At 31.2% G+C, this 14,612-nt stretch overlaps 1 protein-coding gene across 1 annotated transcript; it reads right to left on the bottom strand.

Moving 5' to 3' along the window:
- Positions 1–5,555: 5,555 nt before the first annotated feature.
- Positions 5,556–6,062, bottom strand: LOC142530598 (uncharacterized). Its single transcript, XM_075636422.1, has one exon. It carries the CDS (start codon positions 6,060–6,062, stop codon positions 5,556–5,558), a length of 507 nt encoding a protein of 168 aa, XP_075492537.1.
- Between the last annotated feature and the right edge of the window lie 8,550 nt (positions 6,063–14,612).

The raw sequence follows: 14,612 nt of genomic DNA, 5'->3' as shown, positions 1-14,612 counted from the left end.
AATGAATGTTAATTATGCAGTAGTACCACGTCTAAAATCAATATGATAAGATTAAAAGATCTTAAGTTTTGGCAATAACAAAACAACATCGAGCTGATTAGGTTCCAGTTGTCTTTTTCATGTAATTACATGACTCTAGCTGATGAACTCAGTTGTTCTAAGTTCAAGTTGCAGACAACATAAGAAGATAATATATTGAATTTGTTTCTAACTAGACCGCTATATCAAAGAAATAATCAGTCAGACATTATTAAATCAAGATGGATACAACAAATCAAGTTGTTCAATGTCTTGTTGGAAATTTATAGAGTCTTCGGAACTATTCCGACTATAATAATTATTTTGATCAAATCAGAAACACAGCGAAATCGATTACATAATTTCATAAATTATAATCGAACATATGAATATAAATTAATGATGAATTTAAATAAAATTAGTTTCTAGAAAAACTAACATTTTTGTAGTTTTTCTTTCTTTTTGTGAATCCGAGATCTGTAGAAACCACAGCCTTCCAGTATAATCTTTTCTATCGATACGGTAGTGTGTGGGCACTCAGAAATATACAAACTTAGAAATCAAATTTTTCAGAAAATATATTATGCTCAAATATATTTTCTCAAGATAGCTTATTCTCGATTTTTCTTTTTCCTTATTGAATTGCCTGTAATGTTATCTTTAGATAATTGAGATTTTAACAATCAATTCAACAATAGCAAAGTAATGATTATAGAAAACCAATTTTTCTACGTAATTGATTTTTAAACAATAAAACAATTTACACATGTTTAATTCAATAATATATAAGTATATCAAATTTGACTTTTATTTATATATATATATATATATTTAAATCAATTGTCTCTCGTTTTTGAAAAAAATGTGTATGTCTATTTATAATATTATCACGATAATTAAATTTATAATTGTCTCATAATTATAATTTTAATATAATTAATAACTCATATTAAATTATATTTATATCTAAGCCTTTGATGATATGGAAACAAATTTCCATTATCTCGAGTGATTTCTAAATTGCATTTCTTATCCGTCATTAATTTGAAAAACGTACTGGGGACCATGGACTCATAATTAGAAGCTCCAATAAATTAGATAAATAATTAAACTCTTTAAATAATTTACCCAATTTATTAATTCCATAATTACTCCACTAAAAATATGAAATTGCACTCTTCTTCATTATGAAATATTTACTCTACAAAACGAGTAGTCCATTGATATAAACATTACATATGAATAAATCCTCCATAGACAATTCATAATTGAAGCTAGGAATTTTCCGTTTTACCTCTTCAATTACTTCTTATCCTCATTTACCATTAATTCACTAGTGAGTGGTTCAATTTATAATTCAATTATAAATTAATTGGGCCTCACACTCAGTTCTAGAATTAACAAATGAGAGAATTATCTTTCTGCTTCTCGCAAGAAGGAATGGATTCCATGTCTGTGAATTCATATTCCAAGCCATTAATTTCAAATGTAAATCTAAAATGCAAGTATTGAGAATGCATAATTGCAAACTTTAAACAAGCAAATCAAGAATCACATTGAAATGAACAGGAGTCTATAATCACATCAGGATTCAGATTTATTCATATATGATCATCTTTATGATTTAATTTAAATTTCATATTAACAACGAAATTTATTATAAAATGTCTAATTAAATCGGTCCAAGTCCTACATAATCTCATTATATATAAATGCCCCCATTTAGATATCTCTACATCGACAGTCCGGATAAGACGGTCACATTCTTAATGTTTATGGGCCGCATTAATGATGCTTTAATTAAAGATCTCATAATTTAATTAATTTCATCACGGACTTAATTTAAGTTTATTATCCATAATTTTAATCCTCTTGTATATATAATTTTATATATACTAAAATCATGGTTACATCCAATAAACTAGGGATTTTTCTATGATATTTAAGACAATAAATTTCATGTAAATATGTTCAATAATAAATGTCACTTTTATTAATAATATAAAAACATAGTCTAATAACAATGCTTTTAGGGCACTATACCAACAATCTCCCACTTGCCCTAAAGCATATGAGACATGTCTTTAAGTCCCATATTCATCATATGCTTCTCAAACACTTTTGCAGGCAGTGTCTTAGTGAATGGATCGGCGAGGTTGTCACCAGATGCAATCTTGAGAATGGAAATGTCACCTCTTTGTACTATCTCTCGGATCAAATGATACTTTCTTTCTATATGCTTCGATCTCTTGTGACTGCGAGGTTCCTTTGAATTAGCCACCGCACCACTGTTATCACACCACAAAGTGAGTGGATTATCCATATTTGGAACAACTTCCAAATCATATAGGAACTTCTTAAGCCATACAGCCTCTTTAGCAGCTTCAGAAGCAGCTATGTATTCGGCCTCCATGGTCGAGTCGGCTATGCTGGATTGTTTTATACTTCTCCAGACTATGGCACTGACACCAAGAGTAAACACTGATCCAGATATCGACTTTCGAGAATCTCTGTCTGATTGAAAATCAGAATCAGTGTAACCGTCTATTTTAAGGTCTCTACCCGAATAGACAAGCATATAATTTCTCGTTCTCCGAAGAAACTTGAGAATGTTCTTTACCGCTATCCAATGATCCATACTAGGATTTGACTGAAATCGACTGACTATCCCCACAGCATAACATATGTCTGGTCTAGTGCACATCATTGCGTACATTAGGCTGCCTACTACAGAGGCATAGGGAACGCGTCTCATGTCCTCAACTTCTTGCGGTGTCTTAGGACACTGCTCCTTGGAGAGGATGATTCCATGTCGGGTTGGTAGATAACATTTCTTGGAATCTTGCATTCTATAACGCAATAACATCTTATCAATATAAGAAGCTGGAGACAATGCCAACAATTTGTTCTTACGATCTCGAACATTTCGAATTCCAAGAACATAATTTGCTTCTCCCAAATCTTTCATTTGGAATTGCTTGGCTAGCCAATCTTTTACTTTAGACAATTTTTCTACATCATTCCCAATGAGCAGAATATCATCTACGTAAAGTACTATGAATACCACATTATCATCTTTGATGTGCTTGTATACACAAGGTTCATCAACACTTTGATCAAAACCATAAGATTTAATTGTTGCATCAAATCTATGGTTCCGAAGATCTTGAGGCTTGCTTTAGTCCATAAATGGATCTAAGTAATTTGCAAACTTTTTGCTCTTGACCTTGTGCTATAAAACCTTCTGGTTGCCTCATGTAGATTTCCTCATCTAGATGACCATTTAGAAAGGCCGTCTTGACATCCATCTGCCGTATCTCATAATCAAAATGAGCAACAATTGAAAGTAAGATGCGGACAGATTTAAGCATGGCTACAGGAGAGAAAGTCTCTTCATAATCAACTCCTTCTCTTTGGGTATAAACCTTTGCAACCAATCTTGATTTAAAAGTCTCCACTTTCCCATCTGCACCTCTTTTTCTCTTATAGATCCATTTACACCCAATAGGTCTAACCTCTTCAGGTGTATCTACAAGAACCCATACAGAATTAGAGTACATCGACTCCATTTCTTGATTCATAGCTTCAAGCCACTTTTCTTTGTCAGGATCTTCCATTGCATGTTGAAATGACAATGGATCATCTTCCACCCCATCAGTGACTGCAACATTTGCCTCTTCGTCTTGACGATAGCGGAGGGGTAGTCTCACTACTCTCCCACTGCGTCGAGGTGAGATTATATCTTGACTTGATTTAGTGGTATCGTTAGTGGTTTCCTTAACAACATTTGTTGTACGTGGAATGATCTCATCATTTTGTAACTCCTCGAGTACAATCTTACTTCGAGGTTTGAAATCGGTCATATAATCATTTTCAAGAAAAATGGCATTTGTCGATACAATTACCTTCTTTTCTTGAGGATCATAAAACCAACCTCCTCTCGTTCCCTTGGCGTATCCCACGAACAAACACACTTTTGAACATGGATGCAATTTCCCAGTCTTTCCTTCCAGCACATGTGCTGGGCACCCCCATATGCGAAAATGAGATAAACTAGGTTTTCTCCCATTCCACAATTCTAGAGGTGTCTTGTGGATTGACTTAGATGGCACTGTATTCAAAATGTAAGTTGTCGTCTCTATTGCGTAACCCCAAAACGAAATTGGCAGTGAAGGGTAGCTCATCATAGATCTCATCATATCAAGCAAAGTGCGATTTCTCCTTTCAGCAACACCATTTTGCTGAGGTGTACCAGGTGCTGTGAGTTGGTATAAAATACCATGCTCTAGAAAATAACCTTTGAACTCAGTATCAAGATACCCTCCGCCTCGATCGGATCGAAGACATTTCAAAGATTTTCCTAGTTGCCTTTCGGCTTCCACATGAAATTCTTTGAACTTTCCAAAAGTCTTTGATTTTCTGTGCATTAGATAAATATATCCATACCTTGAGTAATCATCTATAAAAATGACAAAGTACTCATAACCACCTCTAGCTTGTGTTGTCATAGGACCACATACATCACTATATATAAGCTCTAGTGGTTCTTTGGCCTTATTGCCCTTTGCAGAGAAAGGTCTCTTAGTCATTTTTCCTTCTAGACAAGATTCACAAACAGGAATAGTGTTAACATTTAACTCTCTTAAAGGACCATCCTTTACAAGTATGTTTAATCTTTCTAAGGAAATATGCCCTAATCTTAGGTGCCATAAATATGTTTTATCTTCATGAGAAACCTTTTGCTTTTTAGTTTTAGGATGTTCTACTTTAAATATTTCGACATTAAGCAGTGGTTGTTCATTTGGTCTTAGAATATATAACCCATTTTCCATTAATGCAGTACAAATCATACGTCCATTTCTTAAAATAACAATCTCATTATTATTAAAAGAAAGCGAATAAAATTGTTCATGCAATTTTGATACAGAAATCAAATTTCTCCGAAAACTAGGTATAAAATAAACATTGTTTAAAACCAAATATTTATTATTAAATCTGAGTTTAACAACTCCCACTGCTCTTGCCGAAACCACTGCTCCATTGCCTACTCTCATCGTGAATGACCCATCGACAAGCTCTTCATAAGAACTAAGTATCTGCAAAGAAGAACAAACGTGATTAGTAGCACCCGAATCAACTATCCATATAGAAGAATCAATAGTTACTAAACAAGATTCTAGAACAAGTAAATCATATTTACCTTTTTTCTTCTCTTTTAGGTCAGCGAGATACTTGGGACAGTTTCTTTTCCAGTGACCATCAATCCCACAGTGAAAACATTTTTCTTTGGGCTTTGCAGTGTTGGCTTTCTTTCTGTCATTAGAACTCTTCCAATTCTTTTGCTTTTTCTGAATTCCCTTTCCTTTCCATTTATTCTTCCTTTTCAAACTAGATTTGGAGGAAGATGGTTTATTCTCGACAACATTTGTCTCACCTTCTTGAACTTTTCCAATGGAAATAGCCTCAAAGGTTTGTAACTCGTTGAGCAATTGTGTCATGTTATAATTGAGCTTGTTCATGACATAGTTGCTCTTGAATTACAGGAAAGTAGGAGGCAATGATTCTAAAATCATACTCACTTGTGTACCATCATCATCTATGGTCGCACCATGAGTTTCAGCTTCAGTGAAGTAATTTACCATGTTCAAAACATGCGCACCAACTGATTGCCCTTTTTTCATTTTAGCATTCATAGCATTCTTAATGGCCTCATGCTTAGATTGACTAGATCGCTGGCCAAACATTTCTTGTAGAGAATCCATTATCTGATAAGCATTATCTACATGCTCATGCTTTATCCTTAGCACGTCATTCATTCCAGCTAACAGGTAGCCTTTTGCTTTATTGTTTGCCGCTATCCATCGATCATAAATTTCTCGTACACTACGAGAAGCATTTAAAGAGGGCTCAGGAGGACATTCCTCTGTTAAGACAAACTTGAGGTTTTCACAGACGAGGGCAATGTTAATGTTACTCTTCCATTTTAAAAAATTTTCACCAGTCAACTTTTCATTAAGTAAAGCAAGAACGGGACCGGAAGTCATGATTGCTGTAATATAAAAGTGATATTTAATCAATTGAACAAATATCATATATAATTAAATTTAGGAATAATAAATATGATGTACGATACAATATATTTATTTTACCAATTCCGAGGAAATTTAATCTCGCATTTAACAAGTTGCCTTAGGGTCAAACGAATTAAATGACGATTAAATTGAGACTATCTCTATTAATAAATAAAACACTAAGATATCTCATATCTTCACTTTTATTTAACAATTATCATTTAATTTAGCCTGGATACATTTAAACAATTTAATTGCATCTTTATGAGTGTAACCCACAATTTCAGATTTTAAAACTCAATTCATAATTGCCACCTTAGAGTAGGTAAAGTATGAATTTAATTAAAAATCTTATCCTTTCGGAAACTAAGCCTTGAATTTTGATTTAAATGAAAACCATCCTTAGGGATGACGTCCTATGCGTCACTAGGCGCCATTTAAATCTCACGTTGCTTTTGTTAATTGTGGAGGCCGTAGAATTTATTGTCATATATTCTTCTCCCACTCATTATAATAATTAAAGTTTCTCAAACTTTTAATTATTTAATTAATTAAATCATCTAATGATTTAATTATAAAAATTACAATCTTATTGTTTTTTTTTATACATACAACATGTGTATTTTTTTTACATAATGAATATCATAAAATTTAAATCTAATTTAAACATGATACAATATATAAAAAATAGATATGGTTGAAATTCATAATTTTGCTTATTATCATTAATTAATAAATTAAATAAACCATTTATTTAATTTCAAATTAACTTTATTAATCTATTAAAAAAAAATCCGATGATATAAACGAATTTGTCCCATTACACAATTATTAAAAACATGCTTGGACCCAATTATTGAAAAACGTTGCATCAATTTATTTTTTTTAAAGAAGAACTATTCTTTCTTGTGCACATAATAAGTCTTCTTCCAGCTCATGTAGGACTCGATAGAATAAATAAATTCATATTTTATCATCTTATTTGATATGTTCTCATAATTAAGATAAACAAATATCCTCGGCAATCAAAAAATTTAACAACTAAATTTATAAGCTTCAATAATAACTCATTATCATAAATTTAAATTCTCGTGATTTATATTCATATGAAAACAATGGCTCTGATACCATTTGTTGGAAATTTATAGAGTCTTCGGAACTATTCCGACTATAATAATTATTTTGATCAAATCAAAAATACAGCGGAATCGATTACATAATTTCATAAATTATAATCGAACATATGAATATAAATTAATGATGAATTTAAATAAAGTTAGTTTCTAGAAAAACAAACCTTTTTGTAGTTTTTCTTTCTTTTTGTGAATCCGAGATCTGTAGAAATCACAGCCTTCCAGTACAATCTTTTCTATCGATACGATAGTGTGTGGACACTCAGAAATATACAAACTTAGAAATCAAATTTTTCAGAAAATATATTATGCTCAAATATATTTTCTCAAGATGGCTTATTCTCGATTTTTCTTTTTCCTTATTGAATTGCCTGTAATGTTCTCTTTAAATAATTGAGATTTTAACAATCAATTCAACAATAGCAAAGTAATGATTATAGAAAACCAATTTTTCTACGTAATTGATTTTTAAACAATAAAACAATTTATACATGTTATATATATATATATATATATATATATATATATATATAAATCAATTGTCTCTCGTTTTTGAAAAAAATGTGTATGTCCATTTATAATATTATCACGATAATTAAATTTATAATTATCTCATAATTATAATTTAAATATAATTAATAACTCATATTAAATTATATTTATATCTAAGCCTTTGATTATATGGAAACAAATTTCCATTATCTCGAGTAATTTCTAAATTGCATTTCTTATCCGTCATTAATTTGAAAAACGTACTGGGGACCATGAACTCATAATTAGAAGCTCCAATAAATTAGATAAATAATTAAACTCTTTAAATAATTTACCCAATTTATTAATTCCATAATTACTCCACTAAAAATATGAAATTGCATTCTTCTTCATTATGAAATATTTACTCTACAAAACGAGTAGTCCATTGATATAAACATTACATATGAATAAATCCTCCATAGACAATTCATAATTGAAGCTAGGAATTTTTCGTTTTACCTCTTCAATTACTTCTTATCCTCATTTACCATTAATTCAATAGTGAGTGGTTCAATTTATAATTCAATTATAAATTAATTGGGCCCACACTCAGTTTTAGAATTAACAAATGAGAGAATTATCTTTCTGCTTCTCGCAAGAAGGAATGAATTCCATGTCTGTGAATGCATATTCCCAGCCATTAATTTCAAATGTAAATCTAAAATGCAAGTATTGAGAATGCATAATTGCAAACTTTAAACAAGCAAATCAAGAATCACATTGAAATGAACAGGAGTCTATAATCACATCAGGATTCAGATTTATTCATATATGATCATTTTTATGATTTAATTTAAATTTCATATTAACAACGAAATTTATTATAAAATGTCTAATTAAATCGGTCCAAGTCCTACATAATCTCATTATATATAAATGCCCCCATCTAGATGTCTCTACATCGACAGTCCGGATAAGACAGTCACATTCTTAATGTTTATGGGCCGCATTAATGATGCTTTAATTAAAGATCCCATAATTTAATTAATTTCATCACGGACTTAATTTAAGTTTATTATCCATAATTTTAATCCTCTTATATCTATAACTTTTATATATACTAAAATCATGGTTACATCCAATAAACTAGGGATTTTTCTATGATATTTAAGACAATAAATTTCATGTAAATATGTTCAATAATAAATGTCACTTTTATTAATAATATAAAAACATAGTCTAATAATAATGCTTTTAGGATACTATTCCAACATGTCTATCACAAAAACGTGTCAAGCACACTATCTTACCAACTCCCGATTGACATAAATTTTTCCTAAAATGTCAAGAGTCAATCAACTTTTCAGAAGCTAATAACTGAAGCTGTAAAAACAAAAAATGCATTAAATTAGCATTTAATGCAGTATTAGCATTTAATGCAGTGTACGATGAAGAGAAATTGACAATACCAATCTGTTAGGAAAGTTGTTGCGAGGGTCATATGAAACAGTTAATTAGTACTAAACAATAATTTTAATTTACTTTTAATATATGTTTTATATGTTTCTAACTTAGTTAAAAATATTATTTTTATTTATGTGCTTAAAAAAGATTGATTTTCTTGTTTATTTGCTAAAGATGTTTGCAATATTTATAAGAATGAATATTAATTGGAACAGACAAATTATAAAATGATCTCTATAACTTAAAAATAAAATATATCTCAATTAACGATGTCCAATTAAACTCGATATCAACAACAAAGAAAATAAAACAAGATAGTCTAAATCAAGTACACTTGTCACGCTAGGCTACGACATATTTTCCAAAGAAGGATGCACATAGTCAGATGTATGTGGTCCGCTAAGTGTTAGTACGAAATATAGTCAATCCTACTTCATTACATTTATCGATGACTTCTCGAGGTATGGGCATGTGTATTTAATGAAATAAAAATCTGAAACCTTTGAAAAGTTCAAAGAATTCAGAGTTTAAGTAGATAAACAATTATGAAAGAGTATTAAAACACTTCGATCTAATCGATATGGAAAATACTTAAGTACTAAATTTCAAGACCATCTTAAATAGAATGAGATTTTCTCACACTGGATCTCACCTGCCACATCTCAGTTGAATGGTGTGTCAGAATGATTTAATCGAACATTGATGGACATAGTTCGATCTATGATGGCATTTACTGAATTTCCGCCATCTTTCTGGGAATTTGCACTTGAAACTACGGCAATGTTGTTGAACCAAGTCCATACATAGATAGTGGATAAAACTTCATGTGTGATATAGACAGGAAAGCCACCCAAATATTATTCTTTAAGAATATGTGGATGTCATGTTTATATGAAGCGGTCAGTGAGAAACAAATTGGATGATAAAGCCAATTTGTGTTACTTCGTGGGATATCCAAAAAATTTTACTGGATACTATTAGATAGAAAAAACGGAATATAGAACTCGAAAAGATTCAGAAACCACCCACTTATGAAATAGTAGAACTCACACTCTAACAACCTGTTGAATAAACACAAGCTCTCAAGAGATCCGAAAGGATCTCAAGATCAACTAAGAAGATGAGCATGCTTCTTGAAGAAGGCAAAGATGAGTTACTTCCTGGATATGATCCAAAAAGTTTCAAATAAGAATTATCTGATGTCGATTAATCTAAATAGCTTAAAGTCATGCAGCCCGAGATGGACTCCATGTATTCGAATCAATTGTGGTCCTAAGTAGATCTACCAAATGAAATTGTTCTCATAGGAAGAAAATGGATTTACAGAAGGAAATTTAGGGTGGATGGGAAGATAATGACCTTCAAAGCAAGATTAATACCAAAAGAATATACTCAAAGGCAATGTATTGACTATGAGAAAACATTTTCTCTAGTCGCAATATTCAAGTCCATTACTATATTGTTATCCATGGCACTATGAAATATGGCAGATGGATGTAAAGGCACTATTCCTTAATGGTGATATTAAGGAAGAGATTTACACGTCTCAACTAGAAGAATTCACATCAGTAGAAAGTGAGCATAAAGTATGAAAACTTCAGAGATCTATCTATGTACTCAAACATGCATCAAGGAGGTGGAACCTCGGATTTGACAACACTATTGTTGGAACTTTTCAAGTTCGCAATCTTGATTTTGATGATAACAAAACTTGATAATTATGTTGCTAATAATCTACCTTAGTGTGCAACATCTAGGATCACTCACGAGCTGTTTACATCGCAAACTGAAGACCCAACTGATCGCACAAACTGAATCAGTCTAACTGTTACGCCAATTAAGCAGTCTAGCTGATTGTCCAGTTGATAGGTGGTTCAGCAGGAGAACCTCAGAAGTCTGGCCATACAGATCTATAGGGATAGATCAAAGAGGATGTTAGGTCTCATCCAATTTACTTATATCGATATCATACTAAGGCGATTCTCTATGGAGGAGTACAGGAGAGTTCATCTCACTATGTGTCATGGTGTAACTCCATCTAAGCCTATGTGCCCTAAGACTGACGATCAGATAGAAACCATGAGCCGCATCCCATATGCGTCTTCTATAGGCAATATAATGTATGGTATGATAGATATTCGTCAAGGTGTTGCATTTGCACTGAGTTTTGCAAATAGATATCAATCGAATCCCCGTTCATTGTATTAGAAAACAATGGTGGACATTCTTAATTACTTAAGAAGAATTAAGAATTTGTTCTTGGTTTACGAGAGTGGATAATTAAAATTGGAAGGCTATACTCATTCTAACTTCCAATCATATGTGAATGATTCAAAATAAATCTCTTGATTTGTATTCAAGTTCAATTGTGGTGATGTCTCTTGGAAGAGTTCCAAGTAAGACACAATAGATTCAACCATTGAGACCGAAAACATAGTTACAACAAAAGAGGTTGTTTGGATGAGAAATTTATTTCAAAAGTTGAGTGTCATTCGTCAAATAGTTGATCCAGTTCTAGTCTACTGTAACAACACCGGTGCCATTGCACAAGCAAATGAACGAGGTCATATCAGCGATCCCAAATTTATATTGAGGAAGTTCCACATAATTTAGGAGATTGTGGGAAAAAGAGGCATATCAATGGAGAGAGTTGTCTCTACAGATAATGTTGTTGATCCACTGATGAAGTCCTTGCCAGGACCATTCTTTTAGAAGCATCGTGAAGCAAGGAGTCTGAAATCTATGGGTAGTTGGCCATAAGACAAGTGTGAGATTGTTATAGTAGGTGTCCCGGCGAGCTAACTTGTGGCTTGAACTTTATTGGTTCTTATATAAAAACATTCATTATTTTAATAATATCTTACGGTTTTATCCAATTGTGACATTTACTTTATATGTATACCCCTTGAATACACAATATGTACCATGAGGCCTGCCTCACAATGTAAGATCATGAAATTCATTAGAAACTGTATCGTATATTGTAAATAGGTTCATAATCGAATTAACCGCCTAAAATAAAGATAAAGGTCAATTGAGCTTGAGACTAGCATCTGTTATGTAAATGTCATGTTTCATTGATAGGGCATGAATATATCTGTTCATACAGATGAATGATCATTTGATGATGCACTGAACAATCTTCCTCGGAATTTCCAAGTGTTTATCACTTATCGAGTGAAAAAGTCCATTGTTATGGTTGTACACCATTAGTCATTTGTTCTGTAACAACATGGAGGCTCTGCATACTAGCACTGCACTTTGTCTCGTTTACCGAGTTCATTGCGGCTCATCAGGTGGCGAGATTGGTTATAGTTTCGAAATACATAGGAGCCAATGCATTGTAGTCGGGATTCACCGTTTGCATATAGGTGAAGATATCCTATGTGATATGATGAGTTAATAGTGCAAAGAATCTCTTGGAAGAGTAAGACATGTGCTCTAGGGAAGATGGTTCTCTAGTTGCACATCTGATATCACTATTATTACTCAAAGATATATCACATCGTTATCGAATTCATTTGCAACTCTCGATATACCAATGGTTGCAGATTTAAGCAACATCTTAGATGTTACTAACCTTGATTCAACAGTGATGATTAAATAGATCTAAGAAGATTGCCTGGAATCGCTCCTACAATAAGTCCAGTTGAAAATGAAAATATTGTGAAAAATCAAGCCGCCAAAGAAGTTGAGCCAGTGAATGATCAATAGCCAGAGATAACTCAAAAAGATAATTTTTTTAGATGCAAATGAAGATCCAATGGTTCAACATCAAAAAACAAATATGTTTGGACCATGCCTCAGGTGGAATAATAATCATCCACTTGAACTTGTCAACTGTAACCCAATAGTTGTTCTGAGAACTAGAAAGCAAATGATTGATGAAATTTGGATGTTGCATTCATTTCTTAGATAGAACCTAAAAAGATAGGTGAAGCATTATAAGACTCATGCTAAATAGAAGCTATGCACGAAGAAGTTAATCAATTTAAGAAAAATAAAGTGTGTAATCTAGTTCACATACCTTCAGATCAACATTTTGTTGGAACTAGATGGTTGTACTAATAAAATTAATGAAAATATATCAGTTGTAAGAAATAAAGTTAAACTTGTTACTCAAGGCTTTAGGTAGAAAGAAGAAACATACATTGATGAATCATTTGTTTTTGTAGCAAAACTCGAGGTCATTGGGATATTTATTGCATTTGTTGCATATCAGGACTTTAAGGTACCAGATTAATGTTAATTCTGCATTTTTTAATGGCATATTGAATGGAGAAGTTTATGTTCAACAATCACCTGGTTTTATTAATAATGTATATCCTCATTATGTTTATGAATTTGATAAGGTATTGTATGGATTGAAACAAGCCCCTCGAGCCTAGTATGATATTTTGTCCAAAATTTCTGCTTAAGCATGATTTTGTAATTGTAATTGTTAATAAGACATTTTTTAAATTTAATAAGGATGATCATTCTTTGTTAGTACAAATTTATTTTGATGACATTTTATTTGGCTCTGTGTCAATGCAGGTGTAATTCGAAATAAGCATGATGAGAGAATTAACATTCTTTCTCAAACTGTAAGTGAAGTAGCTAGACATTGGTATATTCATCAACCAGACCAAAGGTGTGTTTGAGAGATCTTTTAAGAAGCACTTCTTGGCTTCTAGCCGACTAAAAGTGCTTTGGGTTATTTATGAGTATCAACTTTTACTTCAACTTCAATTATTTTTAACCAAAAATTAGAAATAAATTTGAGATGCTTTTTTCTGCTTCTATTTTTTTCTAATAATTTAAATTTACAATTTGAAATTTGTATCTGTAAAAAAATTATCATATTATACAATTGCTCTCAATTTTTATAAATATTTTTGGAGATTTTTTAAAATGTTAAATTTTATTTAAGTATGAGTTTTAATTGTTTTGAATGAAATTAATAAAATTCCAATCATATTTTATTACAAACATTAATTTTTTAAAATATATAATGAATTTTTATAAAATTTTCATTTTCATAATTTGTTTTTTTACATATTTTATGCATTTATACAAATATTTTCATTTGTTTTTTTTGTTGTTATTAATCTTATATAAATTTTCATGCATCCGTGTTATAAAAAATTTTAATTTTGATATAAAATATTCAAAATGTAATAATAATTATATAAAAATATTTTTAATGGCGTTACTACCAAAATTTAGATAATTAAAATATATAAATATTATATTAGTTAAAGATATTGTTGTCATTTTACTAAAAATTAAGTTTGGAAATAATTTTTCCCTAAATATTCAAATTCTAGTTTGTATTAGCTTTTATATTTTTATTTCCAAACATTTCCTACTTTTTCTTCTCACTCACTTAAAATAATCTCTAGAAAAATCATTTTAAAATAAGCAAAGCTCTCACAAACACTATCCAAATATACCAAAGAGATTCTAATTA

The sequence above is a fragment of the Primulina tabacum genome, chromosome 17, assembly GCF_025594145.1.
Source record: "Primulina tabacum isolate GXHZ01 chromosome 17, ASM2559414v2, whole genome shotgun sequence".
NCBI classification, from domain to species: Eukaryota; Viridiplantae; Streptophyta; class Magnoliopsida; order Lamiales; family Gesneriaceae; genus Primulina; species Primulina tabacum.
This window is presented reverse-complemented; position numbering and strand designations above follow the sequence as displayed.

Excerpts from the sequence above, each read along its gene's own strand:
- LOC142530598 (XM_075636422.1), bottom strand. The coding sequence starts at position 6,062 with ATGACTTCCGGTCCCGTTCTTGCTTTACTTAATGAAAAGTTGACTGGT.